The 19,035-nt window shown below is 44.9% G+C and overlaps 1 protein-coding gene across 10 annotated transcripts in view; it reads right to left on the bottom strand.

The window, feature by feature from the left end:
- Window positions 1-1,716: 1,716 nt before the first annotated feature.
- Window positions 1,717-19,035, bottom strand: part of lifra (LIF receptor subunit alpha a) — a 204,500-nt gene continuing 187,181 nt past the window's right edge. For all 10 annotated transcript variants that reach the window (XM_059644946.1, XM_059644947.1, XM_059644949.1 and 7 more), the window contains 4 exons: window positions 17,959-18,114; window positions 11,792-11,885; window positions 10,252-10,327; window positions 1,717-7,890 (listed from right to left, as the gene is read on the bottom strand). In XM_059644946.1, the coding sequence (XP_059500929.1) occupies window positions 7,216-7,890; window positions 10,252-10,327; window positions 11,792-11,885; window positions 17,959-18,114 (1,001 nt within the window). In that variant the 3' untranslated portion in view covers window positions 1,717-7,215. The remainder of the gene's footprint in view (window positions 7,891-10,251; window positions 10,328-11,791; window positions 11,886-17,958; window positions 18,115-19,035) is intronic.

Here is a 19,035-nt window from a genome sequence, read left to right as displayed (position 1 = left end):
GATCCATCAATCGTTATATTTCAGACTGGAACAGGGCAACTACATTCAGTCAAGCACTAGATAAATGTCTGACATTAACCACATGTTGTATTCCATTGAAAGCATAAGGAGCTAGCCTTACTGCTTCCTCAACCAAACTACAAGGACATTACTGAACTTCTACATCAAGCACACTTCCCACACCCGTTAGTCCCCAAATGTTTGTAAGTTTTGACCTGGATAATCTCAACAAATTCACTACCTCCACCAAAGACATTTTTAATCAGAGTCTTGTATAGTTCACCCTTTACTCTAAAACCACAACTCTTTAGTTATATGTTCTGCAGCCAAAGTAACAGCCTGTGATAATAACTGCAGCTGCTGTAAATCAGAAACAAAAGCAGAAATTACTGTAAAAGCTCAGCAGGTCTGACAGCATCTGGGGAGAGAAATCAGAGTTAACATTTCAGATCGAGTGACCCTCCCTCAGAACTGGTTGTAGCTACGAAAATGTTGGTTTATGTGCGGGAGTTAGGGTTGCGGGGGGGGGGGGGGGGGAGGAGGAGAAAACAATAGTTTGCAGCAAGACCTCTTTATATAGCAACCCCCTTGCAATGAAAGCCAAGACTCTTGAAATTGTTGGCTTTTAACTGCATATTAAATCACAAAGTTATGTATTGTCCCTAAGTCCTTCCAAACACCAAGAGAGCTTTAAAATGATGTTTTCCTTTCTCTCCTTCTTAGCAAACTGGAAAATTAAATTTGCCCAACTACTTTGGAACTTAATTCCATTCTCCATGCATGTTACAAGTTAAGGAGTCCAACTTTTGCTGACAGCAAAGTTGGGAATGGCACGCTGATGCATCAGGCATGCTACAATAATCAATTTACAAAAGTCTGTCCTCTGCTTAGCTCAACTTCCAACAGATAAGACTGCAAGTACACTTCAGTGTAGTATCTAAGGAAATGAAGCCACCCAGCAAAAGTTGATCATGCACTCTTGCTGCTCTGCATCTTTCTGTCTGTCTGCATACAGGCCTCTACCAGCTTTCCAAACTGATGGATTACTGATTAGCCATTATCAACATATTTCTGGAGGGGCCTGGAAGTACTAGTGTAAAAGTTAAAGAGGTCACTACTGCTACCATAGGACGGTTGCTTCTTTGGTTAAAACACAACTTGTATTATTCAATAAGCTACCTTGTCATGTGCACTATTTCTCCTTGTTTTCACACTGAAATGTCACCACATTTACAGGCATCCACTTCCTCTTCTACCAGCAGTGTCTTACCTGCAGGATGCACTGCAGAAATTCAGCAAAGATCCTTCGCACTTTCCAAACCCAAAACCACTTCAATCTAGATAGACAAAAGGCAGCAGATACTGGAATACCACCCTGTCCAAACCACTCACCATCTTAATTTGGAAATATATCACCATTCCTTCAGTGTTACTAGGTAAAAATCCTGAATTCCCTTCCTAAGAGCATTGAGAGTCTATCTGCAGCACATGGACTGCAGTGATTCGAAAACGCAGCTCACAAATACCTTAAAGGTAATGATGGATGGGCAGTAAATCCTGGCCCAACCAGTAACAGCCACGAATAAATTTTAAAAAACCTCAGTTTGTACTTGTATATGTTTACATCAAGGAATAATGAATAGCAACACTAGAATAACTATTTTTCTAACAATACGTTCTTAAAATTGCCAAGAGACTCAATGCAGACAAGGGACATACTGTTGAACATATATATTTTAATAGATATGGCTAAAATGACAGCAATTAGAATTTTTTCAAAGAAATATGCTTCAGCAAATGCTGAAATTTCCCAATTTTCAGCCCAAGTAGATTACAATGCAATTCAGAGTACCATTAGTGCACATGGTCAAATGTCTTGCTGCTATTTTAGTATCAGGACCAACAAGTCCAAAATAGCCACCAAGTGCAACATTAGAGAAATGATCTAGAACTAAGGCTGTAGCTGCAGAACCAGAGTGGTGAGAAAGTTATTCCTCTTACTGAGGCTAAGATTTTCAAAAGGTGGCTAAACCGCTGCATTCACAAGGAATTTTCCTCAATCACTGAGAAATCATCCAGGGCAGGTGGAATGCAGTCTAGGTGTCACACTGACCCCATGCTTTGCTTTCACACAAGGGGTCAGGCTGTGTCTGCATAATTTCAAGCAGCTCTGTCTTTTCTCCCATCCTCATTCCCAAAAATGGGCCATGGACTTCCATGGAATTGGTCCCCGCTGTTGAGTGAAGTGCTGCAGTTGTTTGCCACTGCATTCTGCAAAATGATTGACCATAAAACTCTCCCACTCTTATCTCCGGCCCTCAGGTATATTGTAATGATTTGCAGGATGACAATGAATTGGTTTGGCCACAAACGCACTTTCCATGGCCAACAATTCCTAGCCTGAGCCACAAGCAGAGCTTCCAGCGTGGTGGTAGGATCGTTTCCACAAGGTCACCTCTCAATGCAAATACACAGACTCAAAGCATACAAAAGAAGATGGAAATAACAAAAGATCACAGCCTTCATGTTTTTATGTACATACACACCGTACAATCTTGCATGATAACGAAATGTGAGGCTGGACGAACACAGCAGGCCCAGCAGCATCTCAGGAGCACAAAAGCTGACGTTTCGGGCCTAGACCATTCATCAGACAATCTTGCATCATGTGGCACATCAACATTAGGCTCTCGGTCTATTAGGAGCAACTTGTTCACGAGTATGGCTGTTTGGAACAATCAACATGCCTACAGCAAATAATGAAAAGGTTTGAATATGCTAACAGCATTCCCAGCCATTTCCCATATACCCGATGTCATCCTCCTGCATTTGTCTAATTATCATTTTTCTCTTTCAAACATGTTTAGTACTGGAAATGCTGAAAACCTTGAGTATTATGTTTAGATTATTGATCCTGCCTTTTTAAACAGGATTTCCAAATTTATTTCACATTTTGCACATCTTTTATAACTAAATCAGTAAGGAGACCTGCATTTTGAAACCTATTGTAATACTGTGATGTTAATAATTGTGTAAACTTTTAAATCACTTTATATTTTGTGATGAATTTTGACGACTTGTATTATTTGTAGCATCATCACAATTCAGCATAGGCTGCCATGATTTTCTTCAATAAATCAGTTACTTATCTACTCATCTGTACTATCTCACTAAAGGATGGGCAGCAGTCATCACAAAGAGTTTAAAGCAGAGAGAAGTAGAGATCTTTTTTCAATTTATGGGATTTTCCCACAGAATGGAGTAAGAAACTTGAATCTTTTTCCGAGGATAATAACTTCAGCTTGTACAAGGGGGCATAGCTACAAATTGAGGGGTGATAGATTTAAGACAGATGTCAGAGGCAGGTTCTTTACTCAGTGGTAAGGCCATGGAACGCCCTGCCTGCCAATGTAGTTAACTCAGCCACATTAGGGGCATTTAAACAGTCCTTGGATAAGCATATGGATAATGATGGGATAGTGTAGAGGGAGGGGCTTAGATTAGTTCACAGGTCGGCGTAACATCAAGGGCCAAAGGGCCTGTTCTGCTCTGTATTGTTCTATGTTCTATGAAAGTACTTTCAACCTTCAAAACTCCCTAATCAAAGAGGGAAAAAAAATGACTGGCTGCAGGATTACTTTCTGTCATCTGAGACAGTCAAGCCAGTTGCCACATTATGCACTACACAGGATCACAATATACATTGCCATCGTGTGACTCACCAACAACACAGCAAAACTGACAGCAAAGTTTGAGAACATGGGCAGACTGTGAACCTAACCAGTGGACCACAACTTTGGTCTTAGTTCCTTCCTAACTGGCTGCAGATGAACCCTTAAATTCAGCCTCGCTTCTGGTGGGTATGACCAGAGTTTACACACATCCAGCCTAATCGGCCTATGCCAGGATTTACGCTCTACACCAGCCTCCTTTCACCCCTTTTATTCCTTTCTCCTTTTGTGTACAGGTTCCCTCAAATAAATCTCTGAATGCAAAATGGAGAACAGGAACTGTGTGCTGGCTCTCTTAGAGATTGTAATTGGTAGGACTGCAGAGCACAGATGTTCTCACAGTCAGAAAGAGGGAGGAAGGAGATGATCAGGGAAAAGACCTGGAAAAACAAAAGACTGAGAAATCCCAACTCTTAGCTAAACTCTCTTTTAATCTATCACCAATTGGGCAGCTATGATGCGAGTGGGAGCAGAGAGAACACAAGTCCTGTACATAGTCTTAAAGACAGTACTGTAACCTGACTATATGGAACTGCAGGAAGGCTAGGTTTATGCTGTATGGTGGGTCGCTGTACTGGTGTACATTATGAAATCCAAAAGGGCAGTTTGTTTACAGCAATCCCGAGTGTTCGTGGAGATATTCCACCACAACTTTTATACACGGTTCAGGGTTAGTCTTATGTCCATAGCTTGTGAAATTACATTACAGTTTTAAAATTTCAATGACACAATTACAACAGCAGTTAGACCATACATTCAGGAAAAAAAAAGATTAACAATTACCAGTGATACAGGCATTGCTATGCAATAAACGGGTTATCAGGCATTGTTAGAGCAAAATAAAGCATTCCTGTCCGCAAACAGGCTTACAATGTCGACACTTTGAGGACAATGCACTTCACAAAAATTAGAGTTACAAATTTGAGTATTTATATTTTTAATGGCTCAGTCATTCTCTCCATTCTGAGATGGATGCATACACCTGTGAGGATGAATATGTGCACAGATAAGCTTGTACACATCTGCCCGCACACCTAAGTAGATATGTATGTGCGTGCGGGTGTGTATGCGTGATGAAAACGTTGGCATGTTTCCTGTCAGAGACCAGTAATGTGTGGTGTGTACGTTTCCTTTCATAGTCGGTATCACATTTTGTTGATGAAATATTAGTGGAACAGAACTCCGACCAGCATATATGAAACGACAGAAATAATGATTTTGCGTCACTGCCCAATTGTCATTCTCCCTGCTTGCAATGGAAACTGTGGTCAACTCAATCTGTATGCTGAACCAGTGGGGTATTAACTCTCTTCAAATCCAGTACACCGAGAAATGAAGGGGGCCACATTCATGCCAAGTTACTGAATCCAGCTGCAGGCTACTTTGATAAGATGTGCAGAAATGCATTCTTCCTCTCCCCGTTCGGGTGAAGGAGGAGGTAAATATATTGCAGCTTGCTCTTCATTTCAGAATTCCATTTTGAATGAATGCCAAACAAAAACAAGGTTAATTGAATTGAAAAAGCGGACAATCAAATATATTTCTTAGCATAAAGTTCCAATCTCACTGGATGAGCACAGCAGAGACTTTGCGTCTCGATCATAGAAGTAACAAACTCTGTAACCACTGCCTACTAAAGTGGAATGCAGAACGAGTTCCTGGTACGTTATTCGCAGTGACTCCCTGCACGGTGTTACTAGAATGTCACGAGTTCCAGAGCAAGACGACACACAGCTCTTCGCTGGCTGATGTCACACAAACAGCAACTGAGATCTTACCAATTGCTTTGCCCCATCAAGCACTTCTTTCAACCCTCAACAAAAGCACTGGAATGCAAGCGGAGATTTGCTCCTTAGAGAGAGAAAAGGCAAACGACCACTTTCATACAACATGCTCTAGAGTTTCAAGATGTCAGATGGTAAACACAGGCCAAACCATTCAGCCCTGGCCTGTGCCTGGTGGCGTGTCATTCTCACAAGTACATTTAAACAAGGCCATACAAACAATGCTCGTGTTACACTGAACCGCATTAACAGTCACAACACTTCAAAACAATTCATTGTATGTGAAGCATTTCGTTTTGATAAAGCATGTCACAAGCAGAATTAAAGTAAGCATATCTTTTGATTCACAAACGCAGTCTCCTGGATGTAGTGTTTTAAGGCTGTTAGCAATCAGCTAATGCAGAACATGATACAAACCAATGCAAAACAGAATTTTTACACGGACAGGGCTCTGTTCCTCCTCGGCCAAATATGCATCTACTCCCCTTGCTTGTTGATGGGTTTTATTTAAACCATTTATGTGCAGTAGATTGAGTTTTTGTGAAAAGCAAGGTTCAGCTGCCTGGGAAGAGTACGGAGCAGATTTGTTGTACTTTTTTCGGAGCTTGGGAAGGACAGATAAAAGTGAAATACTGTGGATACTGGAAATTGGAAATAAAAACAAAGTGCTAGACAAACTCAGCAGGTCTGGCAGCATCTGTGGGGGAAGAGCCAAATTTAATGTTTCAAATCCATTATGGCTCTCCTTCAGGACAAGTCATTCAGCTGCCAATGAAGGGGCACTGCTAAGTGAGAGCTTCAGTTACCTGAGCAAGGCTTTGGCTGTCTGGAATCAAAAGCTGTGAGGTAGTGAGCCACAAGTAGTAGCCCAATTCTTATCACTTCAAGTTTGTCAACCCACCAAGTCAATTTGAAATGAAGCCAGGGTAATCAAAGTAGATCCACTGAGGTGGCCAGAGTAGAGACAGAAGCTTGTATTGCCATAATCAGAGGTTTTTTTTTCCCCCCATCAGCATGCACGTCTGAAATTCAGATTAAATAGGACAACTTTCTCCATTAGCCTTGTTTTAGACAGAATCCATCCAATCTCGTTAATCCTCAACAAAAGGCAAAATCAGAGCTTATCAGGTGCCTTGGACAAGAGTCTTTTATGATACAAGCCAGGACTCCACAGTTAGAACCACTTTTGACATCTGCATCAACTCAGTCTGATCATATTTTATTAAAATATAATTGCGTTGTCGTCAATCTCTTCAGCTAATAAATTGTGTAACTCTAGTGTGAAATAATATTTCCATAGAGGAGCAAGAAATAGGCCACTCAGCTCCTTAAGTTGGTTCTAGCACATACAGTGGCAGGGAACAGCAATCAAACTCCATTCTCCTCAGGGATGTGTCAACTAGGGCTCAGTTAGGTTTAATGCCGCTACAAACTTCTGCCCCTTTGGTAGCTTTCTGCAATTTGACCCTTTCATCTGGTTTCAGTCTCTGAACTATGAGAAGAGGTGAAAATAATAAACAAGCTGCTGGCCATTCCCAGTCCACATGGAGCGGGCTGCCACATTCCAAGTCACTATAGTGTTAGTTTCCCGGGGGAGGAGCAGGGGATTCACAATGAGCAAAAAATGAGACACAAACTGATGGCAAGGGTTTGACCTAGGTTCTCCTGTATCCAAACCTTCCCTTGCCCAGTGTCTCTCTTCAGCTGTCGTTGGAGTCAAAAGACATTCTGGAATTCTGGAAAAAGGGCAGGGACCACATTTTGACACCCGGTCTTAAGCTATGATCCGCTCCCAGCATCCTCTCTGGAATCAAGAATGCTTGGGAATTGATGGAAGTTGGGCTGCCAATGGAATCAGTCTCAGGTGGTGGAAACTCTACAGAATCTAGGCTCCAGGACTGGCGGTGGGCCTGTGGTTGATAGCCATTAACTCGAGGCATTAGTTCCTGCACCTCAGACTGCTCCATGACTGGTGTGGGAGCGATGCCTCCATGGACCTGAGGTTGATAGCCTGACTTGACAATCACTTCCATCTCATCGGTCCCGGGACCGGTCCCTGGTGCCTCTTGTTGTTGGTAGACAGGACCTCGTATACTTGTATACATTACTTCACTGGGATAGATGGTTGGGGAGGCCATTGCCTCAAATGCTGGGTTAACTTTTCCTGAAGTCTCAGCAGGTGCACTGTGCGGACCATACGATAAGACACCTTGACTCTGGGTCTCAGCATCAGAAATATCCTCAGGAACTACCTCCGTCTCATCATCCACTTCAACCTCCTTCTCAATCTCAAATCCAATCTGCTTCTCTTCGACAACCTGCACCTCACTGGGTGTACAATCCTTTGGTTCGAGAGTTTTGCACGAGTTGACACCCTAAAATAAAAAGCAAAACATTTTTAAAAAGTGATGCTTTTTCTATACTTTCAGATGTTTATACCCTGGTCAGTGGGTATCTAAATTGATAAAACCCTCCCCCATGAATGTCTCCACATCTAGCTCCATTGCAACTCCTACAGATGGGAGCCGCTCTGCCTCAATACAGAACAGAGGCACTCTCTCCTGGGAAAGAGCTTATTTTCCCATGTCCGAGTAGTCTGCCACAGGCCAGAGCTTAGGATCGCCAAACACATTGCACAGAAATTGAGCAAAGGACACACCACACTCAGCGCTCGTGAGCTTCCTGCATTTGTTCAGCAAGGCCCACCGTAGCATTTTAGGACTGAATCACAGCCTTGTGGATAGGTCCCCATCAATAAGCCTGGGATAAGACCAAGTTCAGATTATACCTTAGAAAGGGCGATCCTGGCTCCTGACACCAACAAAACGGCTGGAGATGGGGTCGGCAGATGGTACAAAATTGAGAAATATATCTGACAACTGCTGATTCCACTTTCTCAACAAAGACACATACAGACACGCACATACGCAGGCATGCAGACACACACACACAGTCTGCGCAGGTTTCTATGAAGCTCTCATACAACTTTAATGTGGAATTAAGAATCTAATGATGACCATGAATCCATTGTTGATTGTTGGGAAAACCTATCTGTTCACAAATGTCCTTTAGGGAAGGAAGCTGCCATCCTTACCTGGTCTGGCGTACATGTGATTCCAGATCCATAGAAATGTGGTTGACTCTGAACTGCCCTCTGGGCAATTAGGGATGGGCAATAAATGCTGCTTAGCCAGCAACGCCCTCATCCCATTAATAAAACTTTAAAAAAAAAATCAATAACTTTGGATGTCTACAAGATAGAAGCAAACTATAAATTAACTTACATAATTCATCCAGAGGTGTTCTTCAAATTAATGCTGCTTAAGATGTTAAAATCGATTCAAAATAGTTTTAAAATTTAGAAAAGGAGAACTGTTTGAAAAAAAATTGAATAATTTATCAAAAAAAATTTGTGCTTTTAAGCCTAAATATTTGCAATGCTTTCTGAGAAAACTTAATGAATTTTTATTTGTTCTCACTAGGTGAGCATCGCTAGCTAGACCAGCACTTACTCCCAATGCTTACCTGTAGTGTTCAGGGATGTGTAGATTAGGTGGGTGATGAGGGATGGATCTGGGTCGGATGCTCTGTGGAGCGGTGCAGACGTATTGGGTTGAAGGTCCTGTTTCCCCACAGTCGGGATTCTATGATCTATGGTCCTGAATGGCATTGTGATGTTCCAGGATTTTGATCAATTGTATTGCCAAATCAGATGGTGAGAGATTTGGAAGAGAACTTGCAGATGGAGACACTGTCATTAGCCTGCTGCCATTGTTCTTCTAGCTGGTACAGATTGTGGGTTTGGAGGGTGCTGTCAATGAGTTACAGCAGTATTTCTTGTAGATGAAATAGGTTACTGCCACTGTGCATTAAGAGGTGAAGTAATTTATTGTTTAAAATGATGGATGGGATGCCCATAGTGTGAGCCACTTAGTTCTGCATGGTGTCAAGCTTCTTGAGTGTTGTTGGAGGTATACTCATCCAGGCAAATGAGGAGTACTCCATCACACTACTACCTTTTTCTTTTCTATTTTGTTCACGAATATAACCCTAACCAGCTGGACTTTCTCTGATTTCCCATCCCCATAGGGTGGCACAATGGTTAGCCGTGCTGCCTCACAGCTCCAGTTACCCAGGTTCAATTCCAGCCTTGGGGTTTGCCATTCTACCTGTGTCTGCATGAGGCTTCTGTCAGGTGCTCTGGTTTCCTCCCACAGTCCAAGGATGTGCAGGTTAGGTGGATTTGCTATGCTAAATTATCTCACAGTGGGCAGGCTTGGAGAGTTAACCATTGTACATGTGGAATTACAGGAATAGGATGGGATGCTCTTCGGAGAATTGGTGCAGACTTGGTGGATTGAATGGCCTCTATCTACACTGTCAGGATTCTATGATCTTTTATGACATTTACTTGCTCTTGGGAACATGCTGGCAAGCTGTCTTATGAGAACTACTGCAGTTCATGTCTTTTGTATGTGGTACACAAGGAGGGGAGTTACTGTCTTCAGAATTCCCAGCCTCCAATCTACTCTTGCAGTTTCTCTATCTATAGTTCATGGCTTGCTCTGTCATAAAACATATTGCAGTTTGAGGCTGAATAAACATCCTATATGTTCCCACATACATAGCTTTTTGCGTACGCATGCAGACACCACAACATATCTGTACAAATTTAAAGGACTTATATTACAGGTACACATAAAATTACCTTCCCCCAGGTTCCCTCAGGAACATACCTGAAGAAAGGTTCCATCCTGAAGAACTTTGCTGTTGTTTGGATCAGGAATATCAGGATAAAATGTCTCTTTGATCCTGAAAAAAATGGGCATAAGAAAACCGTCAACAGCTCAGAGTTTTGACTGCCATCGCTCCCCAGAGCTCACTGAACCCAGCCAGGTCAAGATGTTTGAGTAGGGATTTTTTTCATTCTTGTATTGTACAGGAAGTGGATGTTGCCGTCAAGGCTGGTATTTGTTGTCCAAACCCAAAGTTTCCTTTGAATTAACCAGCTCTCTAGGCCACTTCTAAGGGCAATTATTTATCAGCCACACTTCTGTAGCTCTAGAGCCAAACTAAATAAAAATAGGATTTATAACCACCAACAATGATTACAGGGTCACCAGCAGGATAGCTTTAATTCCAGATTTATTTTTACTGATTCAGAACTCACCTGCAACATAATTCAAGCCAATGTCCCCAGAACCTGAGTCTGCATCTCGGATTTCTAGTCTAATGACATTACCACAAAACCACCACCTCCAAGAGTCATAGAGCTGTACAGCACAGAAATAGGCCCTTCAGTCCAATTCACCCATGCCAAGTAGAGATCGTAATTATTCTACACCCATTTGCCAGCATTTAGCCCATATCTCTCTAAACCCTTCTTTTTCATATAAACATCCAGAAGCCTTTTGAATGTCACAATTGTACCAGCTTCCACCACTTCCTCAGGCAGCTCCTTCCAAACATGTATCACCCTCTGTGTGAAAAGGCTGCTCCTTGAAGTCCCTTTTAAATCCTTCCCCTCTAAACTTAAACCTACATCGTCTAGTTTTGGAACCCCCATCCCAGGGAAAAAGGCTTGGCTATTCACCCTATTCATGCCCCTCATGATTTTATAAACCTCTATAAGGGTGCCCCACAACCTCCGACAGTCCAAGGAAAATATGTCCAGTCTAGTCAGCGTCTTCCCACAGTGCAAACCCTCCAACCTTGGTAACATCGTTGTAAATCTTCTATAAACCTTTCAAGTTTCACAACATCCTTACCATGGAAAGGAGACCAGAACAGAACATCGTATTCCAAAAGTGGCATAACGAATGTCCCATACTACTGCAACCTATCAGCCCAACAGTCAATGCATTATAGAATGCAGATAATCACACCCTTATTGTAGGCCGTGGGTTATATTCCCCACTCCCAGCCTCAGATCCAATGCGTGCAGTGTTTTAAATATCTTCACTATTTTGCTGAAAAGCCTGCTCCAAGTCCATGTCAGGCTTGGATGCTCAGCCAGGACATCAATACTAGCCCAGTACAAGTGCAGTGAAAAAAACCTCTGCCAGAATGTCCAGGAACAAGGACATGCACAGTAAATCCGGTAGTGGGGAGGGGCCATCAAGCAGTAAAAATTGAGGGGGGAGTGGAATTCCAGGGAATTTCCTGGAAAAGGATGGGAGCAGAATGGAAGATCAATCAGCTGATCTTAGATTTTGTTACAGGGTGTCAAGAAAACTGGTCAAAATTAAAAAGAGACATCATTAAAAGCGAACTTACCATTCTTGTTTTCGGTAACAGAAGATGCTGAGGATGACTCCCAGTGTTATAATTCCCACAAGGGGCAGGGTAATCCCAAGAATCACAGCAAGAGCTAATGGTGGGGGGGGGGGGGGGGGGGGGGGTGGGGGGGAGAAGAGAGAGAAAAACAAACATTCAAAACTGAACAGATATATTACTCATGACAGAGGGTGGGGATTTGAGAAACAGTGACCTAACGTGACATCAACAGACGGAAAAAGGGTGGTGAAGTTCACAATGTATAACGTACAGAAGAGCTTTCAGGGTGGTGTATAATTTAACCCGAAACTCCCAAAACACCACTCTCCTGGATGCTCACTTTGCCCAACATCCCCTAAAAGAAGAATATTCTAGGTTCAATAAACCAAAGCAAGGCTGATCATCTCACTCAACAGCCTGTTCCTGCTTCTCCTCCATATGCTCTGATCCCTTTAGTCTTTTAACTCCAAGAGATATATCTAACTCTTGGAAATCATGTGATAACACGGTGTGAAGCTGGATGAACACAGTGGGCCAAGCCGCATCAGAGGGGCAGGAAAGCTGATGTTTCGGGCCAAGGCCCTTCTTCAGAAATGGGGGAGGGGAAGGGGATTCTGAAATAAATGGGGGCGCGGATAGAAGATGGATAAAGGAAAAGATAGGGTGAGGAGACAAACAGGTCAAAGAGGCGGGGTTAGAGCCAGTGAAGGTGAATGTAGGCGGGGAGTTAGGGAGGGGAAAGGTCGGTCCAGGGAGTACGGACAGGTCAAGGAGGCAGGATGAGGTTAGTGGGTAAGAGGTGGAAGGAATGGTTAGGGAGGCAGGGACCAGCTGGTCTGGTTTCGGGATGTGGTCGGGGGAGGGGAGATTTTGAAGCCTGCTGTGTTCATCCAGCTTCACACCGTGTTATCTCAGATTCCCCAGCATCGGCAGTTCCTACTGTCTCTTTGAAATCATGCAATGTTTTGGCCTTGAGCACTCTGTGGTAGCAAATTCCACAGGCCTATCACTCTTTGGGTGAAGAAATTTCTCATCACAGTCCTAAATGGTATATTCTGTATCCTTAGACTGTGACCCCTGGTTCTGGACTCCCCTGCCAATAGGAAAATCCTCTCTGAATTATCCAGTTAAATTTTTATAGGTTTCTGTGAGATCCCCCATCATTCTTCTGAGCTTCGACAAATATGATCCAAAACAATTTAACCTCTCCTCAGACCTAAGCACCATTATCCCAGGAATCAGTCTGGTACAGCAAGAGCATCCTTCCTCAGATAAGGAGACCACAGCAGCACACAATGCTCCAGGTCTGCTCTCACGATGGCCCTGTATAGGTGCAGCAAAACATCCCTGTTCCTGTGCTCGAATCCTGCCACAATGAAAGCCAAAACACTATTTGCCTTGGCCAAGTCTGCACCTGCACCATTAAGTTCAGCAACTGGTGTACGAGGGCTCCCAGGGCTTGTTGCCTACTCCGCACTTTCTATTTATAGCCACTCAGATAATCTGCCTTCCTGTTTTTGCTCTCCAAGTGAATAACATCACATTAATTCACATTATACTTCATCGGCCAAATATTAGCCTAGCGAGTTTTGAGAAGATTAGTAGCTCAGGTTGAGGTTCTGGATGTGAGTTTGTTCGCTGAGCTGGAAGGTTAGTTTTCAGACGTTTCGTCACCGTTCTAGGTAACATCATCAGTGAGCCTCATACGAAGTGCTGGTGTTATGTCCTGCTTTCTATTTATCTGGTTAGGTTTCCTTGGGTTGGTGATGTCATTTCATGTGTTGGTGATGTCATTTCCTGTTCTTTTTCTCAGGGGATGGTAGATTTGGCTCCAAATCAATGTGTTTGTTGATGGAGTTCCGGTTGGAATGCCATGCTTCTAGGAATTCTCGTGCGTGTCTCAGTTTGGCTTGTCCTAGGATGGATGTGTTGTCCCAATCAAAGTGGTGTCCTTCCTCATCTGTATGTAAGGATACGAGTGAGTCATGCCGTTTTGTGGCTAGTTGATGTTCATGTATCCTGGTGGCTAGCTTTCTGCCTGTTTGTCCAATGTAGTGTCGGTCACAGTTCTTGCAAGGTATTTTGTAGATGACGTTTGTTTTGCTTGTTGTCTGTATAGGGTCTTTTAAGTTCATTAGCTGCTGTTTTAGTGTGTTGGTGGGTTTGTGGGCTACCCTGATGCCAAGAGGTCTGAGTAGTCTGGCAGTCATTTTCTGAAATGTCTTTGATGTAGGGGAGAGTGGTTATGGTTTCTGGGCCCGTTTTGTCTGTTTGTTGCTGAGAAATCGGCGGACTGTGTTCATTGGGTACCCATTCTTTTTGAAAACGCTGTATAGGTGATTTTCTTCTGCTCTTCGTAGTTCCTCTGTGCTGCAGTGTGTGGTGGCTCGTTGCCACAGAGGAACTACGAAGTGAGCAGTTGGCCGTCCTGCAGCGGCTTCCACCCCTGCTGGCTACATCCAGGCTGGTCATCCTAGGCGGAGACTTCAACTGCATCATTGATGCAGATGGAAGATACGGCGTGGGGACAGCGGGTGGGGGGAGTCAACTGGACGTCATGTCCAGATTCCTGATGGGTACAGTGAAGGACGCCAAGCTGCTCGACGTCTTCAGCACCCCTGCAGACGGAGCGCAGTGGAGAAACACCTGGTCACGGCCATACGGGTCTATTCACTCAAGGATAGGCTTCCTGTTTGTGTCACAGGCGTTCTTGGTCAGGTCCACCGGCGTCGAGCCGGTATTCATCTCTGACCACTGCCTCCTGCTGGCCGACTGTCACTCACTGGACGACCAGCCGGCCTGCAAGGGGACGTGGAAGCTCAACACGACTTTGTTGACCACAGAGAACGTCGAGGAGCTTAAGAGGGAGTACGCTGGTTGGAGAACCGTGAAACCCCTCTGACTCTCTGGGCAACTGGTGGGAGACGGTGAAGGAGAACATCAAGTAGTTCTTTGTCCTCAAGGGTGTTTGGAAGGCGAGAGAGAGGCGGGAAAAGCTGTTGCGACTCCAGAAAAAGGTGCAGAACCTGCTCCTTCTGCAGTTGAGGGAGGTCGATGTCACAGAGGACCTCCACGAGGTGAGGGGCCAGCAAGTCTCGCTCTTCGCCGTGGAGGCCTCCAGGATAATCTTCCGGTCCACGGTCCGCTCCATGGAGCAGGACAAGACGTGCTCATGTTTCTTCTTTCAGAAGGTGCACAAAGAGAGCTCTGTGCTTAACCGGCCGAAGGAGGACGACGGCTCGGTGACGTCTCGGCCCGACATTTTGAGGATCAGCAGATCCTTCTATGCCGGACTGTACAACGTAAAGCCCACGGACAGCACGGCCTCCGAGTCGTTCCTGTCGCCTATCACGGAGGTCTCAGATGATGGCACGAGCGAGTGGCTAGACCGGCCGATATCCCTGGACGAGCTGACCAGAGCCCTCAAGTCCTTGGAGAGGAATAAGACTCCCGGGAGCGACGGCTTACCGGTCGAGCTGTATTCCGCTCTGTGGGACCTGGTCGGCCAGGACCTGCTGGGGATGTATGATAGTGTGCTTCGGGCAGGGGAAATGTGCACGTCCATGAGGAAGTGCATCATCACCCTCATTTACAAGAGGAAGGGGGAGAGGGAAGAAATTAAGAATTGGCATCCCATTTCACTATTAAATGTGGACTACAAAATCCTGGCCAAGGTCATAGCCAACTGGGTCAGATCTGTCCTGAAGTCGGTGATTCACCCTGACCAAACCTGTGCTGTGCCAGGCAGGAAGATCGCTGAGAGCCTCGCGCTCATCAGGGATACGATCGCCTATGTGCAGGACAGGAGAGTGGACACCTGCCTTGTCAGCCTGGACCAGGAGAAGGCCTTCAACAGGATCTCTCATGCTTACATGAGGGACGTCCTCTCCAAATTGGGTTCGGGGAGGGCATCCGCAATTAGATCCGGCTGCTCTACACCAACATCAACAGCGCAGTCTCGATCAATGGGTGGGAATTGGACAGTTTTCCCGTCAGATCTGGAGTCAGGCAGGGCTGCCTGCTCTCTCCTGCCTTGTTCGTGTGCTGTGTGGAGCCCTTCACCGGATCCATCAGGAAGGATGTGAGCCTGAAGGGCATGACTATCCCAGGCAGCAGACGCCTTCAGGGCAAGACCTCCCTGTACATGGACGATGTTGCCGTCTTTTGCACCAATCATCGGTCGGTGAGTAGGCTGTTGGACATCTGCAGCCAGTTTGAACTGGCCTCGGGTGCCAAAGTCAATAGGGGTAAGAGCGAGGCCATGTTCTTCGGGAACTGGGACGACCGCTCCTTCAAAGCAGAAGCTGGGCACGTGGACGCTCCTGTCCCTCTCCATCGCGAGTAAGAAGCTGGTTGTCAGGTGCGAGGGGCTTTCGGTACTATTGTATGTGGCGCAGGCATGGCCTATTCCCTGGACCTGCTGTGGTCACCCGGGCCATCTTCCACTTCATTTGGGGGTCGAGGATGGACCGGGTCTGCAGGGACACCGTGTACAAAGACCTGGAAAATGGGGGAAAGGGTGTACCGAACGCCACCCTCGCCCTGATGGCTACCTTTGTGTGCGGCTGCATCAAGCTGTGCGTAGATCCTCAGTACGCAAACACCAAGTGTCACTACTTACTGAGGTTCTATCTGTCCCCGGTGCTGCGAAGGATGGGCCTGGCCTCGTTGCCACAGAACGCTCCAAGTAGTTGGACCGTCCCGTACCACCTGTCCTTCGTGGAAAAATTTTTGAAAGGAAACATCTTTGACCACAAGGCCGTCAGGCAGTGGTCAGCACGTAGTATCCTCGGGACCCTTCGGGAAAAGGAGCGGGTGGATCCCAACGTGTGGTTCCCCACGCAGACTGCCAAAGTCATTTGGCAGAATGCTTCATCGCCAGAACTTTCAAACAAGCACAAGGACATTGCTCGGCTGGTGCTGAGAGGGGCTCTGCCAGTGAGATCCTTTATGCATGCCTGGGATCTCTGCACCACCGCACGCTGCTCTCGAGGCGGCTGCGGCGGGGACGAGACTGTTGATCACCTCCTTCTGGAGTGTGCCTATGCGCAGGAGGTCTGGAGGAGGATGCAGTGGTATTTGTCGAGGTTCATCCCGAGCAGCTCCGTGACACGGGACTCCGTGCTCTACGGGCTGTTTCCCAGGATGCACACCGAGACCAACATCAACTGCGCCTGGAGGACCATCAATGCGGTGAAAGACGCTCTTTGGTCTGCCAGCTGTAAGAACTGACCCCGACCGAGTGTTGCAGACTGGCACACTCCAAGGTCCAGGACTACGTGCTGAGGGACGCACTAAAGCTTGGGGCAGCCGCCGCCAAGGCGCGGTGGGGAAAGACCACCGTATGAAACCCCTCGTCCAGAATAGAAAAAAGGGCCCTATCTGGAAACTGGGCCCAGCTGGTCAGGGGGCCAACGGGGACTGTGCGGGGAGACAACTGCCGGGGTATTTTCTTTGCTTTGTTTTTTTTTCTTCTTTGTTTTGTTTTTTCCTTTTAGTTGGTGTACGTACCCCCTGGGTAACCCGGAGCGGCTTGCGTGACTGGGTAGGTGTATAAATGTTTTTTTTTGTACATTCTATGAATAAAGTATATTTTTTCAAATAAAAGTGACGAAACATCTGAAAACTAACCTTCCAGCTCAGCGAGCAAACTCACATCCAAAATATTAGCCTACTCACTCAGCTTATCAGAATCACATTGAAGTATCTCTGCATTCCCCTCAGTTCACACTCCCACCCAATTTTGTGTCATCTGCAAAACTAATGATATTACATTTAGTTCCCTCATCTAAATCATTAATATAAATCATAAATCTTCAGTTAAAGGAGTATTTTGCACATTATTTTACACAGTGCCTACATTATATCATCAGGATGAAGTCAAAACTAAGCAATTAACAGTCAGCGCATGCATCAATGGTACAGAACTATGAAACTGCATTTCTCCCTCCCGTGACTCATTCTGACAGTTAATTAAAAGCATTGGCTGGAGCCAATTAATATGCCAGTGCGGGTATGCGAGTATTTAAATCCTCGAGTCTCAAAAATAATATTTCACAAACACTGACAGCTCAAAAAAATGAGCACAAATCACATCACATCTGCCAGATTTTGTAATACGATGCACTGTGTGACATTGGAGGAGAATTCTTCATGGATAGACTTACGGCTGTTTGGTGTAGTCACTGTGACATCTCTCCTGGGACTATCCCCTCCTCTGGTGTAGGCACGCAGTGCCACAAGGTATGCTGTCCCAGGCTCAAGGCCCCCGATCTTGAATGTCCGTGTAGCAGAATCGTTTATGATCTTTGGTAGTAATTTATCTATTGCAATTAAGGAAGTAGAAAATCAGAAACATCCTGATGTAAGTGCCAACAGGATAATACAGGCCATTCAGCCACCTACATTTATACTAGCTCTTTGAATGAGCTATCCAATTAGTTCCAATTTCCTGTTGTTTTCTTAGAGGTGGGTAAGTTTCTATTGAAAATTTATTCAATGGCCTTCTGCAGGTTATGACTGAAAATACTTCCACAGGCCTTTTAGGCAATGTATTCAAGATTACAATAATGCAATGTGTAAAACAAAAAAAAACTCACTTCCCCTTCCACTGCCCCAGTTTTCTGTCATCAGTGTGTCCTCTGGTTATGAACCTTTCTGCTATAGAAAAGTTTCCCTCTGATCAATTTCATCAAAACCTTAACAACTTTGAGCAAATCAGATCCATCAAATCTAAATGTAACCTTCTCCACTTCAACTAGAGGTCATTTGTCACCTGCTTTTTCCCAACGGCCAAAATATTAGAGATTGCTGTCAGGTTAGCAGTGACCCACACAGGCCAGACCATGAGGTCAAAACTAACAGCTAATCTCAGTTGTAGTAGCAGAGCTAAGCACAGCCTTTCAAAGCCTCCAGGTAAACAAAATTCAAAACAAAACAACAGGCAAGTCATATAACAACAAATAGGATTGACTTGCCTGAGATTCTGTGCAACGCGTTGCCTGGATTTACATTCAGACCAGATGCACAAAGCAAAAATAACTTGCCTGATATACTAAACTGCCTCATGGTGTCCAGCGATGTGTATGTTAGATGAATTAGCCACAGTAAATGCAGGGTTACAGGGATAGGGTAGTGTGCTACATTTGAGTGGGATGATCTTCAGAGGGTCACTGCAGACTTGATGGGCTAAACAGCCTCATTCCACACTGCAGAGTTTCTATAACTTATACTCTATGAGAAAA

Source organism: Stegostoma tigrinum, chromosome 3 (assembly GCF_030684315.1).
Source record: "Stegostoma tigrinum isolate sSteTig4 chromosome 3, sSteTig4.hap1, whole genome shotgun sequence".
NCBI classification, from domain to species: Eukaryota; Metazoa; Chordata; class Chondrichthyes; order Orectolobiformes; family Stegostomatidae; genus Stegostoma; species Stegostoma tigrinum.
The sequence above is the reverse complement of the archived record's forward strand: the minus strand, read 5'-3'. Positions and strand labels throughout refer to the sequence as shown.